At 45.9% G+C, this 15041-nt stretch overlaps 1 protein-coding gene across 7 annotated transcripts in view; it reads right to left on the minus strand.

Annotated features, from left to right (window-relative positions):
- Positions 1-3117: 3117 nt before the first annotated feature.
- Positions 3118-15041, minus strand: part of Kdm5c (lysine demethylase 5C) — a 41392-nt gene continuing 29468 nt past the window's right edge. For 4 of the 7 annotated variants that reach the window (XM_085837955.1, XM_029473067.2, XM_029473065.2 and 1 more), the window contains 13 exons: positions 14793-14987; positions 10900-11081; positions 10697-10821; positions 10408-10555; positions 9638-9743; positions 8499-8857; positions 7773-7911; positions 7112-7291; positions 6812-6949; positions 6046-6627; positions 5710-5779; positions 5365-5564; positions 3118-4944 (listed from right to left, as the gene is read on the minus strand). In XM_085837955.1, the coding sequence (XP_085694081.1) occupies positions 4579-4944; positions 5365-5564; positions 5710-5779; positions 6046-6627; positions 6812-6949; positions 7112-7291; positions 7773-7911; positions 8499-8857; positions 9638-9743; positions 10408-10555; positions 10697-10821; positions 10900-11081; positions 14793-14987 (2790 nt within the window). In that variant the 3' untranslated portion in view covers positions 3118-4578. Of the gene's footprint in view, positions 4945-5364; positions 5565-5700; positions 5780-6045; positions 6628-6811; positions 6950-7111; positions 7292-7772; positions 7912-8498; positions 8858-9637; positions 9744-10407; positions 10556-10696; positions 10822-10899; positions 11082-14792; positions 14988-15041 lie in introns of all 7 variants that reach the window. The other 3 variants (XM_029473066.2, XM_021153598.3, XM_021153597.3) reach the window with 1 other exon arrangement.

The raw sequence follows: 15041 nt of genomic DNA on the forward strand, positions 1-15041 counted from the left end.
CATATGTAGGGATTGTGCCCAAGGCAATTCATTCATATTTAGCACCTTTGAGGTTATGCAGTAATGGGATGTGATGTAAGAAAGAAAACTTAAGGAGTAGATATATTTTGTACATGGATGGAACATGAATGAGATTAAGTATCAGAGAGCAAACCATAATAGTTCATCTCCAAGATGACCCCCCCAATGAACCCCATCCTCTTAATTCCTTCCTTCTGAATATGGTCTAGACCTCCCCCCCTTTCCCTCTTAATGGCTTCTAATTAATATTGTCAATTGCAAAAAACAATGGAATGTTATTTCTGAGATAGTCATTTCTGTTTCTTGCCCATCTTGATCTCATAAAACAATCAGCCATATTGTGAGCTGCCCTGTGAAAAATCCACCCACATTCAAGAAACTGATTGAACCTGTAAGAAACTGAGTCCTGCCAACTACAGAACTTCTAAGTACATCCTAACCCAATATGCCAGAAGATGACAGCTGCGCTGGCTGACATCTTGATTGATGCCTGTGAATGACCTTGAAGTCAGCTAAATGTTGCTTTATTGGCAGTTTTGACTTTTGTTTGAGACAGGGTCCCACTCTACAACTCAGGCTAGTTTCAAATTTGCAATCTTACCTGCTCTTACTTCCATAGGTTTGGTTTTAAAGGTATGTGCCAACCATGTTACTGTCTTACAGTAATACACACTGAACACAGACAGTCATGGGAGACAGGCATGGGAATGATGCCACAGAACAATAGCAATACAAGCTTCTACCTAGCTGGCATTGCTGATGTCCCAGTTGACTAACAGTAAAGTTCCATTATGAACAATAGTCTGGTGGCACACCAATTACTTAGACCCCCCTCTGAAATAAATAGGGCTTTATTTTGCATCGAAAATGGTTATCGCAACCCTGTCATGTTTTGGCTGGGCCCAGCATATTGCCCTAGGGGTCTATTCCTTATATGCTTACTCAGAACTTGCCAAGTATCTTATATACTTGAGTGTGGCACCCAGGATTTAAGCACCCCCTAATTTCAGGTCTTCTAGGACACATGGTTAATGTTTCTCTTTCAGGGCTCTGGTGGTCTTGGTCCAGACCCAAATGACTTCCAGAGTGTCATCCTGGATCAGCAGACTCCATACAGTGCATAAGGAACAGAATTCACATGCAGTGTAGGGTTGGAAATGCTGCTTGATCTGCCTCTTTCTGAACTGACCATACAAGATTCCCATCCTCCCAACCCCCAGCCTTGAAGTAGCAGAGGACTCAGACATGGTTCTTGTTTTTCTCCTCCAGGAACTCTCAGAATAGGTACTTTCAGGTAGGTAGGGGAAAAAAAACTCATTAAACCTAGTGTTTTGGACATGATTTAAGGCACAGTGGAGACACTGAAAAGCTAGACAGGAAGAAATGCAAAGTTGGGCCAAGAGAGGAATTTAGATGCTGGATGTGGTGGCACATCTTTAATCCAAGCACTCAGGAGGCAGAGGCAGGCCTCCTGTGAGTTTGAGGCCAGCCTGGTCTACATAGTGAGTTCCAGGCCAGCCAGGGCTACAGACTCTGTCTCAGTAAGAGAGAATGGGGAACGGGAGGAGGGAGAGATTTGTCCTTAATAGAAGCACAGTATCTCTTTCCACCCCTGCATACTCAGGTGCTATCCTGTATCCTGGCAGGAGTGAACTGTCTGGTAGGATGGAGAAGCAAGATGGTATCTGTAAACTAAATGACTCAGGGTAAAACTTGCCCACTCACTTGGTGCTCTCCTGGAGGAGAAGGGAAAAACAATTGAGAAGTTGCCCCCTTCAGATTGGCCTTTGGGCAAGCCCAGGGTGCATTTTCTTTATTGACGTCTGATATTGCAGGACCTAGCTCACAGGGCTGTGCCATCCTTGGGCTGGTGGTCCTGGGTGCAGTATGTAGGCTGAGCAAATCATGATGAGCAAGCCAGTAAGCAGCACTCCTCCATGGCCTCTGCATCAACTCCTGCCTCTAAGTTCCTGCCTCCTTCCCTGGATGGACTACAAGCTGTAAGATGAAATAAACCCTTTCTTCCCCAAGTTGTTTTTGGTTGTGGTGTTTTATCACAGCAACAGAAACCTAATTAAGACAGTTTTGAATCAATAATGGCTACATGTACACTGTGAAAGGAGCAGAAAGTGTATAAGGGATATGTCAGGGAAATGCTGCGAACGGCTGCCTGAAAATTAGTAAGGGACAGGCCCATACCACAGAGGACCCCTACTTTGGCCTGAGAAGTTCACTAGCCTAGGAGATGTTGTAGGTTGTAGGCACCATCTTTACCTTTCCTTTGGCCGCTTCTTCCTGTGCCTAGCTTCCATGGACTAGAGTGGTAGTAAAATATCAAGCTCCTTTGGGTGTCTCTTCTGCTACCTCCAACTCTCAATGGAAACCAATGGCTGGGCAAAGGCAAGACCCTTGATTGAAACTTAGTATCAAAGTGGACCCAGGGCAGGGGTGTTCCCTGTTTACTGGTGTTTACCTTTCAACATAGACTAAAAGACTCAGTAAGGCAGGTAGGTCTAAGCCATGCTCCCACCCCTGAAAGCCACCCAAAGAGGGTGAGTGAGATATATCACTACATTTCTAGCAACTGGAAATCCTGGGAAAGGGGAGAAATGGAGCCAAATAATCCTTCTGAAGATATAAATGAGGAAGGGCAAAGTAAGAGTGCTGGTGTGCTGAGTTCCTGAGCTAGGGATCAAGACTTGACTTTAGCCTGTAACACCTCATACAACCTTGAGAAGAGGAAAAGCCTTGGAGAAGCCAGGGATGCCTGGAAGTTAGCTAGTGAAACAGGGCCTCCAAGCTTTTGCTTCCTCCTGTATCTCCTAGGTAAACTCTGGGCAGAGAACTCTCAGAACCATAAGAGTGTTCTTAGTCTTTAGAGGGTTATGGTTCCTTCATGAATATGATGCAATCTGGTGGGTCTTAATCTGAGAAAAATGCATATAGATACCCACAAAAACATGTATTTCAGAGGTCAGTCCCTGATCAAGCATAGTCCCTTCTTTCAGGCTCAGAAGGGTGAAAATACAACTACTGTAGGACTATTAATAGGCTTGAAGCTACTATGCCAAGTCAAAGAAGCCAGACACAAAAGGATCACATATTGTATAATTTCATTTATATAAAATGTCCAGAAGAGACAAATGGGAGTAAGGAGGAAATACCTAGGCAATGTGGGGTTTCTTCTGAGGGTTGTAAAAACATTCTAAAACTTTTTGCAGTGATGATTCATTCAATGACTGAAATATACTAAAAGTCACTGAATTGTATACTTGAAGTGGATGAACTGTATCTATGCACATTTCATCTCAATAGAGCAGTTTAACAGTGACACAGACGTTACAAATTAACCACACATTCATTAGGGGCAGAAAGAACTAATGGAGAAACATCAAGGATGGTCTGACTCACCAAATTACATATTTAAAACAGCTGAACTTTATAGCATGGAAACTCTACCTCAATAAAGCCATGAAGAAAAAGTCCCCCAGAGAATAGAAAATCAAGAGCACAAAGCTAGGGGAAGCTGTTGTGCAAATTATCAAAGGGGGCCAGTGCCCACCAGTCTGAAATGGCTTGGGGGAAGACCAGGAAGGAAATCTTTTCCAAGGTTAGAGAGAAGTTGGTAAGATTCAAATTCAGAGCCCTGCTTCCCTGGCCCTGGCACTACTACTAACTGGCACTGCAGCTGCTCCATTAACAGGCGAGGAAGGTTCTGCTCTCTTTTTGAAGAGAAATGCACTTCAGAAACATGTTTCCAAAAAAAAAAAAAAAAACATTCCTAAGGGTTTTATTTCTAATGAGGAAAATAATAAAATAAAATTAAAATAGGCTTTAGTTGAAACAAAGTTTCTTGTTTTGCTTTTTTTTTCTCCTTTTGAACAAATTAATTACACACCAACAATCTTCTTTATTACAGCATGAACCCAGGAGGAGGAAAGGAGATAGGGGAGGATGGGCAGGAAGGGTTGAGGTGGGTGTGTGGACAAGCACCAAAAGCCTTCAGACCATAGGCAGCCCTGCTCAACCCCAACAAAATTCATTTAAAATAAAAAGGCGAGGACAGCTATGTGAAGTTTCCTCCTCCTGGGTGGAACAGTAAGGGGAAGGGAAAAGATGAAAGAAGTAAAATGGAGGGGGGGGGAAGCAAAAGTGTGAAGTAGGGGAGGGAAGGTTAGTGTAGCATGGCCTGACCCAGGGTCAGAACTGGGGATAAGGGAGAGGTCCCCCAGTTTGCATGTGCCCTGGATTTGTCTCTGGAATGGTGCTGGCCCAGCCCCAGTAGATCCCCTGCCCACCTGTCTATCTGCCTCTGGTGTCTGGGAATGCTGGTTAGAGGTTACCAGGGACGCAGGACTCCAGGGGCCGGCCCCCAGGAGCTGAGGTCTGAACAATACCTTGGAGTCAGAATATAAAAGTCACGATCTTGGGGATGGTGGTGAGGGGGAAGTCTCTCCACCTACCCGCCCACCTCCAAGAAGCAGGCTTGATGGTCAGAAAGGATCCTTGAGGCCAAGGAAGGATCTTTGTTGGGGTCTGTGCTAGGCTCAGCCACTGTCACAATTGTTGCAGAGATGGCTGCTGCGGGCAGGACATCAACAGCCGGGAAGTCAGAGTAGAGAAAGGGGCTGAGGTGTCAGAACCAGCCTCTAACACTGGTTCTAAGCCATCCTGGTCCTCCTGGGTGCTGGGGCTGCCACTGTTGGGGAAGGGTACAGGAGGGACCTCACCCCCAGTCTCCTCCTCCAGCTCCTCTTCCTCCTGGACTTCCTCGGCTTCTGGTCCTGAGCTTCGTACCCTCTTTGGCTCTAGCTCCTCTCGTGCCGGGTCATCCGGCTCCCCACCCCGATCCACCTTTCTCCGTCGTCTCCTCTCTAGGGCTCGGCCTCGTGTCCGACTCCCATGGCGCTCTGCCTTCTCCAGCTGTGAACACAGAAGGCAAAAAAAGACCAAATTGTAAGTGGGGTCTGGTGGTGCATGACTGTAATCCCAGCACTTGCAAGGCTAAAGCAGGAAGATTGCCATGAGCCAGGCAGTGGTGGCACACGCCTTCAGTTCCAGCACTTGGGAGGCAGAGGCAGGCAGATTTATGAGTTCGAGGCCAGCCTGGTCTACAGAGTGAGTTCCAGGACAGCCAGGGCTATAAAGAGAAACCCTGTCTCGAAAAAACCAAAAACCAAAAACCAAAAACCAAAAACAAAACAAAAAAAAAAGCCACGAATTCTAAGGCTAGCTAGCAAAATCCTATCCCACTCTCCCTCTCCTTGCGTACACGGCAAGTAGTCAGGGCTCTCTGCCTACTTGGCCTGACCAGGCCATGTCAATAATGGCTCCTCTCCTTACCTCCAGAAGTGTCTGGACCCTCTTCAAGTCTGGAGGCTGCCCAGCCTGCAGCAGCTGCCAGATGCTATGATTCTCATCTAGGGTCACCTCAAGCAGATCCCCTTCCATCATAAGTTCCTCCAGTGGGGCTCGGGTTGCCTCAGGCAGTTCCAACACAGGGCCAGACAACTGTGGTAATATTGAGGATAGCAGCTCCAGATCTGGAAGATGCAGGGACAGGATGGATTAGAGGCTTCTCTTGGTCTAATCCTACACCGCTATAACAGAGCTGAGGACATCAGGGGCCACACTGATAATATCCATTCAACATCCCACTCACACTACAGCTAGACCTACCTCTCTTACCTGAGCCCTCCTCTGTGGCTACCTTTTCAGGACTGGTCACACTGTCCCCATTCTCCAACAGCCCCTGGACCTATCAAATATCAAGATCAGGAAAAGGCAAGGGGTAACTGAACTGAAGAGCCAGGCCCTACTCTTCCTTCACCCATGCCAAACCTGGAAGACTATCTCTTGGAGGAAGGCAAACATGGGGTGTCAGCTGAGAGCAGGGTTTAGGAATTTGGACAGATAATAGGATGGAACAAAAAGGCTGAGCCAAAGGAGATTTAAAACAGGAGAAACAGGGGCAGAGTTAGGGGGACATGAATTTGAAGTTAAGAGCTAGGCTAAGCAGCTCACCTTAGGCATATTGCCAGTGCCTTCTCCACCATCTGAAGGGTAAGCCAGGGATTCCTCAGGCTTGGATTCAGCCTGTAGCCGTTGGCGGAGTTCAGCCAGCCGTCCCAACAGAGCAGTCACTTCCTCAGAGGCCAAAACCTGTCTGGCACGGCCTTGCCAGCTGATGGCTCTCTCTGTGAGGCACTGTAGAGCCTCACCCTCAGGCAGCCGCACAGGCAGTCTCTGTAGGGCTACCAGCAGTGCCAGGATGGTTTCCAAGCGTGGGCGCCGTGAGCGCATACACAGAGGGCACAAGAATTTGGTGTCCCATTCCCACCAGGCCAGCAGTGGGGATGAGGGAAGACTGGACCTCTGGGAGCTGAGGAGGCGGGGTACTGTCACACAGCGCCCATGGAACCAGTCCTGACACAGGTCACACTGCAGAGCTCCCACCCCAGCTGGCACTTGCCCACACACGCAGATAGAAGCTGTAGAGGAGGCTGTTGTCAACGGTGCCAGTGGACTTGGCTTGGCTGAGTTTGTACGACGAAGCTGCAGTATCCCTTCCTTCTCCTTCTGCTCCCCCTCTTTGAAGGCCACGATCTGCCGTGCCCAGGAAAGGGGGAAGAATAGGTAAACAATCTGATTCTTTCATTCTCTGAATGCAATACCCAAACCACTCCCAAACCAGGAAAACTGAGCTCAGGAAGCAAGTGGTCTGCCCATGGTCACAGGGTTCAGACAATCATCACCAGGCTCTTTACCCATCTGTATCTAAGCTTCTTACCACAGAGCCTGGGTCCCTGAGGTCCTGCGCAGACAGCCCCAACAGCTCTGTGTCAGATTTGTACAACCCCAGCTCCTTCTCCATCCACCGGCTGCGTTTGGTGCTGTCTGAGCCGGCGTCTGCACACGGGCAGAGCACCTGAGGCAGGCAGACAGAGGCAAATGACCAGGCTTCCCTACCTCCCCGGATTCTTTCCTCCCCTCACCCATGCCCCCTCAAAAACTCATATTCTCATATAAACTACCTCAAAACAAGTAAGTCTTATAAAAAGAGGCTATAGGTAAAAGTGCTAGATCTCACCTCCAATAATGTATAGCAGGAGTTCTTCTTGAGGAAGGTCTTGGAGGCCTTTTCTCTCCAGGAGTGTGCTGTCAATACCTGTAGCTCTAGCTGTCTCAGTTCCTCCAGCCCCACAGGGAGGTCCCGACCCACAGCTACGAGGCCCTCCAAGTCATCCAAGCAAGGGTAGTGGTCACCATTCTGAGCACAGGTGAGAGAAAAGGGCAAGTTGAACTTGCAAATATCTCCTAATTCTCTATGTCTGGTCTGAGCTGGGAAGATGGTTTGCCCTCATAATCTCAAAGCAGAAACAAATAACATTGTCCTCAGGAGTACCCTCTACCATGCATGACACCTGGCTCAGTCCAGGTAGCCAGTCAGCCTTCAGGGATACTGGACTATCCTTTTGTGGTCTTCCTTTTCTACCTACTGCCAGGTACCTGTCCCTTTCTACTCTCATAATACCTGTCTCCTTGCTCTACCATCCACATCCCGGCCAGCCCCTCACATCCTTCAGGCCAGCCTCAGAAGACCCTCTCTTAATATTGTTCTGCAAACATTTTGCCTCCTCACAATATGTGGTATCTCATCCCTCTCTCTAACCATGCAACACAGCACAAGCCTGTATATCATCTCTTCTAGCAACATGGAAAATCTAGGTGTGGATGGGGGTGGTCCTTACTTGGATCTCATCCACATCAGCAATCCATGCCCGGGCCTTAGCAAGAGCCTCCTTGAGAGACTGGATATTGGGCAAGTGAACAGGGATGTTTTCTGCTTCATGGATTATGGCCTCAAGTGTGGCTGGTGGATGCTTCTGCCTAAAAACAAGAAAAGAAGGGGCAGGGGAACAGGCCAGTTTGCTCTATGGATCAGAGCACAGCCTGATCAGTAGCTGTACACAGCTGTGCTCTTGTTATTCTTTCTGCCACTTCTGTGCTTTGATGTTGGTAAAGATGGTTGCCAGGTTCTGCTTACTTCAGATTGCATGCACCCACATATCCTCCACCATAGCTCTTGCACCTACGTTTGCCACTCTGTCAGCCTGCTAGAAGTTTACACTCTGATCACTTGTGTATCCTGTGGCATTTTTTTACAAATATCCACTCATCTGCTTGTTTCCTGTGCTTCTGAGCATGTTTACATGCTGGTCTATTGGTACTGGGCTACACACACACACCCCAGCCTACCTCTGCCTCTATGTATTCAGACTTAAAAAGAAAAAGAAACAAAGAAAAAACAAACAAACAAACAAAACTAAAAACCAAGACCAGAAACAAAAGAGCAGAGAAACTCAATATACCTACACTGGGGAGTGATGCCCAAGGCCACCCACAGCCATTTTCTTCAGATTCTCCACTAAAATTTGAAAGTAAAGAATGGCAGGGAGGGGAAGGGTTGGACTTACCTGGCCTCTAAGCAGAGGTGGGCTTTCTCTTCCCAGCGTTCAGCGATGGTCAGCAGCTCCTGAAGCTCTGCCTGGGCCTTATCCACAGCAGGGCTAGGGGCTACACTGGCGCCCGCAACCAACAGTCCCCTCATGATGGCCAGGGTACCCCTTCGGGCAGAGGGAGCCAGCGTGCGTTTTACCTCATCCAGCCACCGCGCCTGTTCCACCTGCCTTTGGAGCTGCTGGGCTTCAGGTACCTCCACACCCAGCTGTTGTCCTCTCTCCAACAAGGACTGCAGCAGCCCTGGACTGGAAGGCTGTGAGACCAGGGCCTCACGGGCCTCAGTCTGGTAGGCTTCCACATGTTCCAGAATACCCTACCAGAACACAGGATGAATAAAGAACAAACCCTTCAGATGAGGCCACTTAAGAGGACCCACAACACATCCTGTTCCAGCACCTCCCAACACAACCTTTTGAGAAATGGAAATCTGCCATGGACTGAACTGTCACTGTCTGAACTCTAAAACAGTAGTTCCTGTAACATTTGACTGCTCATTACAATAGCCTACGGAATGCATTAAAATGTATATTCCTAGGCAGGTTTATTCATGATTGATCATAAATTTGTACTTTACTTCTCTCTACATGGGACTCTGTTCTCAAAGCACCAAGAGACCCTCCACCGTAAGAAATATTATGCTATATAAAACCCTCATGCTCACTCTGGGGTCCCCTGCCTTCTCCATCCTACTTCTATTTTTTTTTTAAAGATTTATTTATTATTATATATAAGTCACCTTAGCTATCCTCAGACGCACCAGAAGAGGGCATCAGATCTCATTACAGGTGGTTGTGAGCCACCATGTGGTTGCTGGGATTTGAACTCAGGACCTTCAGAAGAGCAATCAGGGCTCTTACCCGCTGAGCCATCTCTCCAGCCCCCTACTTCTATTTTTATAAACTTTATTTATTGTTTCAGGCTCAATAAGCACCTTTGTTACCTTTTACTTCCTCAGGTAAACCTTCCATTGTCTCAACAGCTTGTACTCATATCTCTGTTCCTTGTCCCAAATCCCAAACCTAAAACCTTGCTCATTCTTTGCACTATTTTCTCACACATGCACCCTGTCTTACCTAAACCCACCTCTCCTCACCTTGACATCCCCAATCTGGTGCATGGCACAGGGCAGGTTGTTCATCTGGCCCAGAAAATCCCGTAGCTCAGCCAGGGTCATCTGTAGGCCAGCCTCCCTGTCAGGGCTATGGAGTTTCATGTATGAGATTTCAGATGCAAACCCAGGTCCCTCCTTTCATGTGTGCCAAAACCACTCTTCACTGTATCTGTTCAACTTCAATCTTGTGTCTCAATGTTCCCACAATTGCCTAGGCTACAGGGAGGGTTTTTAAATCTAAGCCTATTTATAGGGTGAAGGGATAGGAGCAGAAAGGGAAACAGTTGGAGGGTGAAGGAGCTTATAAGCTAGTGATGCTAACAGAAGCCACACTTTATTCTTACATCCCCACTAACCTGCATGGAGCTGGAGAGAGAACCCCAAGCCTCATATACTAGATAAACAGGAAGGTACACTGCAAGCCCCTAGACTTTACAATCCACTGTCTACTGCAACTATGCTGCTTTTCTTGTTTGTGTCCTATTCTAGCCCTTAAACCTCCCATACTCCTCCCTGCCCACAAACTCCCTCAACCTACCTCTCAAATCTTCTACAGATGCTGATTATAAACACTTCTAATTTTTCTTATTGACAAGGCTCTCATTCTCCATGAAAAGTTACCTGTCCTTGTACTCTGCAGTACTTCCCAGGCTATCACCTCATACTTGGCAACTTCCTGCTAATGTTCCAAGGACCCCACTGTATTTAGAATCCACCACTTGTAACACACTTTTCGCCTCACATCAACATACCCAGCTTCCTGGCCACTGACCAATCCCAGAGCCCGGGACACACAAGCCTCTGCTTCACTCAGGCAGTTTTTCAGTCGCTGTAGAAGCTCACTGTTAGGAAACCTTCGCTCACGAGCCTCAGATTCTAGTGCTCTCAGTTCTTCCAGGCCTGGAGAAAGAGTAAGAAGGATTAGGCAATATTAATTCAAGGCAGAGGAGAAGGGCCAGAGATACAGAAGAAACAAGAATAGAACTTGTCTGAAGAGTCCCTCTATCCGCCCCATTCCAACCCCCACCCCCAGTCACTCACTGCGCTTCCGCCCATCTTCCACCTCCAGGGCCACTCGTACTTTGTTAGCCCAGGTGTCAAAGGACTCAGCTCTAACTTTCAGTTTATGCAGCATGGCAGGCAGCTCATCCAAGGTGTACCGATACCTGGAAAAGCACAGGGTAGAGTACACTTTAGCCCAACTTGGCACTCTCCTACTTCCTTCACATAGGTCCTAGACTTACCGAAGGTACTGGCGGCTACTGGAGCACTTGCAGAGGTCATTGATATGAGAAAGGCAGACAAGGCCATCTGGGCAGTCATAGCAAGCCAGGGCAGATAGGAAACATGTGGTCTTGCACTTTATGCACTGACGTTCATCATCTGGAAGCAGCTCAAAAGCCTCTCGCTCAGCCTCGGTGATACCCTGGGGCATACAACCCACACATTGTTCAGAAACAGACAAGGTGGCAGAAATCCCATCTCATTATCAGAGTAACTCAAATCTTTCATGATGGTTGTGAAGACTGGAAAGCCAAGCTTCACATCACATCTGCCTTCTGTCAACTCTACAATCTCAAAGCAGGGGTTCTGATGGATCATAATTGACAAGATCAGTATGGACTTCAGGACAAAAAAAAAAAAAAGAAGAAGATAGAAAAATTTGGGTAAGATTCAGATTAGGAGCTGGACAATGTGGCAAATACTTATAATTCCAGCATTCAGAAGGATGAGGCAGAAGGATTATTGTGAACTCAAGGCCAGCCAGGGCAATATAGCTAAATATTTCACAAGACTAAAACCAAGGACAAGTGAGATGAGTCAGCAGATAAAGGCTCTTGTTGCATAAGCCTGGCAGCCTGAGTTCAATTCCCAGAAGCCATGTTAAGGAAGAAGGAAAAAGACGGACTCCCCAAAGTTGTCTTCGTACCTCCATAGGCTCACTACTGTACATGCACCACATACCCAATAATGAAAAAAAGAAAACCAATTAAAATGTTTAAAACAAAAACAATCAAAAAGAGATTAAAATGAGAACAAATGGTCTTTTAGTGAGAGAGATGAAGACTGTACATCTAGGCAGTAGAGGTGGAAATGTAAGGTCTGTCCTAGGAAACGATGCTGGCTTCAGTTCCTCAATAGTCACATGTTTTAGATACTACTCATGCTTAGCAAATGGAAACACTGGGCACCAATAGGGCTTACAGAAGAACAACTTCTGGGTTTCGGGGGTTTTTGGTGTGCTTTTTTTTTTTTAGATTAAAAAAAGCAATCCATGCCTAAAAATGAAAAGCCAAATATGCAAATACGTTGGCATCACTGAAGACAGCAATTATGAGCAACTTCAGGAATTTTAAGAAGAAATGTTGGCTCCAATAGCTTTGTCTTACACACCAACTTTAAGCCTCAGGACTTACCTGTGCTCAGGAAGCATAACTTACTGAATTATGCTACCATAGCTTTCTTTCTTTTTTTTTTTGAGACAGGGTTTCTCTGTGTAGCCCTGGCTGTTCTGGAACTCACTCTGTAGACCAGGCTGGCCTCAAACTCAGAAATCCGCCTGCCTCTGCCTCCCAAGTACTGGGATTAAAGGTGTGCACCACCACTGCCCAGCTTCTATTTTTTAATTAGTAAAATTTCTTCAAACTTCTATGTAAGGCATGAGGTCAACAAAAATTACAGATCTTGCTCCACTAATGGGTCGCCACCCATTCATCATGTGAAGATTATTTAAATCTTTCTAGATTTGTTTATGCTCTTGTCAGCAGTAACTATCATCCTTATTAGATTGTTTTAAGTATTTCAATTAAGAATTTAGTAGATTGCCAGGCGGTGGGCCTTTAATCCCAGCACTCGGGAGGCAGAGGCAGGCGGATTTCTGAGTTGGAGGCCAGCCTGGGCTACAGAGTGAGTTCCAGGACAGCCAGGGCTACACAGAGAAACTATGTCTCAATAACAAACAAACAAACAAAAACAAATCACCTAAAACCACATATCATCTCTTAAAGATCTCATGATTATCGTGTCCAGAACTCATCTTTGAGTTAAGTGTCAAATGTACAGAATTCTGTCCAAATAGGAAGGTAGGTCTCTATCCTTACAAACTTGATTTTGTTCCTTTTCATACTGTGACATAGCATGGAGTTATCATTTAATAATGTAGAGGATATGACACATGGAAAAGCCAAGAAATTTACCAACTAATATAACAAATGAGCCGGGCAGTGGTGGCGCAAGCCTTTAATCCCAGCACTCGGGAGGCAGAGGCAGGCAGATTTGTGAGTTTCGGGGCCAGCCTGGTCTACAAAGTGAGTTCCAGGACACCCAGGGCTACGCAGAGAAACCCTGTCTCGAAAAACCAAACCAAACCAAACCAAAAAAACAACAAATGAGAAGCCACACACTTCCAACATTACTATAGCTGAAACTTGGCCTAGATCTAACACTCAGCAAAGTTGTGAATGTGTCTTATGTGTGTATGCTTTAAGACAAGCTTTGCTATGTAGCCTGGGCTGGCCTGAAACTTAGGGTAATCCTCCTCTATATGCTTGCTAAATGCTGAGGTTATAGGGCAAGCACCACCATAACCAGCCTGTACATGAACTTTAAACTAAAAATGCATTACCCTGAAAACAGGCCACTCAGGATCCCTTAGGACCAGCATTCTTTGTAGTTTTTTCTCTTTTGCAATTAAACACAGTATCTTCCACATGCTAGGTGGTACTATGCCATTGAGCTCTAATACTAAATTTCTAACATCATCTCATGGAGGATCCTCATTACAGCAGTTCCCTAACCAGGTAGGTAGAACAGTAATAGCCACTGGGCCACACACAACTGATCCACACATATGGGAAAATCTATTGGAGTAGGGTCATTTTCTACTTGATAGCATTATTTTATCCAAGTTAACAGACAATTAGAAATTAAGAAAATAGCTAAGGGTGCTAGAAATATAGTTTAAGAGCATTTGCTGCTATTGCAGAAGACCTGGTACCTACATGGTGGTTCACAACTGTCATTAACTTCAGTTCCTGGGGATCTCACACCCGTCTTTTGACCTAAACACATACTGCATACACACAGAGTACGTATGTGCAGGCAAAAACACTTATACACATAAAAGTAAATAAAAAAACCTCCCCCCACCCCTTTTGAGACAGGATCTTACTATATAGCCTTGGATGGCCTGGAACTTATTATATAGACCAGGCTGTTCTCACATTTATAGACATCCACCTGCCTCTCTGCCTTTGGAGTGCTGGGACTGAAGGTCTGCACCATTATGCTCAGTCATAAATTACAACACCAAAAATCTTTTACAAATTAAAAAAAAAAACAAAAACAAAAACAAAGCTAGGTATGATGGAGCATGCCTAATAATTTCAGGTCTCAGGAGACTGTGATGAAGGATCAAAAGATACCAGGTCTCAAAAAATAAATAAAATAGAATTTCCTATGAAACATTCTACATTTTAATCACCTTCTTCATGCATTAATATACTGACACCAGCAGTTAGTATACTGCAAGGGTAGTAATAAATTCTTTTACAAATATCCAATCACTCAAGCTTTACAACTACCATTACAAATATCAAGGTTAAGCTGGGCGTGCTGGCACACACCTTTGATCCCAACACTGGGAGGCAGAGCCAAGGTAGATCTGATTTTGAGGCCAGCCTAATCTACACAGCAAGTTTCAAGATAGCCAGGGCTACATGGAGAAACCCCATCTCAAAAAAAACAAAATCACGCTTACATATTTACTACCATTTTACAAGGTAGGAAAGTGAGACTATCAGTGATATTTTAAGTAACTTGAAGGGACTAAATGATCAGCAACAGGGTTTATATGCCTGCCTATTTTAATGGGTCTTTTGCATAAGGGTAATAGCTACTAAACCATAGCCTGAAATTAATGAACAAATATTCTTAACTCACTCAGCTACCTAAAAAGATGTGTAAAGTTGCCAGGTACTATAAAGACTAAGCATAAAATGTGTTTTTCAATTCAGGTGTGCCTAGCTCTTTTCCCTACATGCCAAGAATAATGGAGGCCTCATCTATCCGGAATTTACCCTTTTCTTCCCCAACCTTTACCAGCCTAGGATCCCGGATCAAAAGCACCACCACTTACTTTTTCCAACAGAGCCTTTCGTAGACGCCGCTCCTCTTGCACCATAATGAACATCTCCTTATGTACAGCTGCTGCCAGGTTCAGGTCCAGTTTCTCAGGGCAGGCAGCCATCTTGCAAATGAGCTCCTCATGAGAAAAGACACAGTATCTTCGTAGTCGGCGGTAGTGCTCAATGCATTGGCGCCCAGCAGGCAGCTGTGGACAGGTTCAAAGTTGAACTTGACCAAGCTTGAAGGAAGCAGTGTATCG

The sequence above is a fragment of the Mus caroli genome, unplaced genomic scaffold (genome assembly GCF_978045245.1).
Source record: "Mus caroli unplaced genomic scaffold, Mus_caroli_1 scaffold_5, whole genome shotgun sequence".
Lineage (NCBI taxonomy): Eukaryota > Metazoa > Chordata > Mammalia > Rodentia > Muridae > Mus > Mus caroli.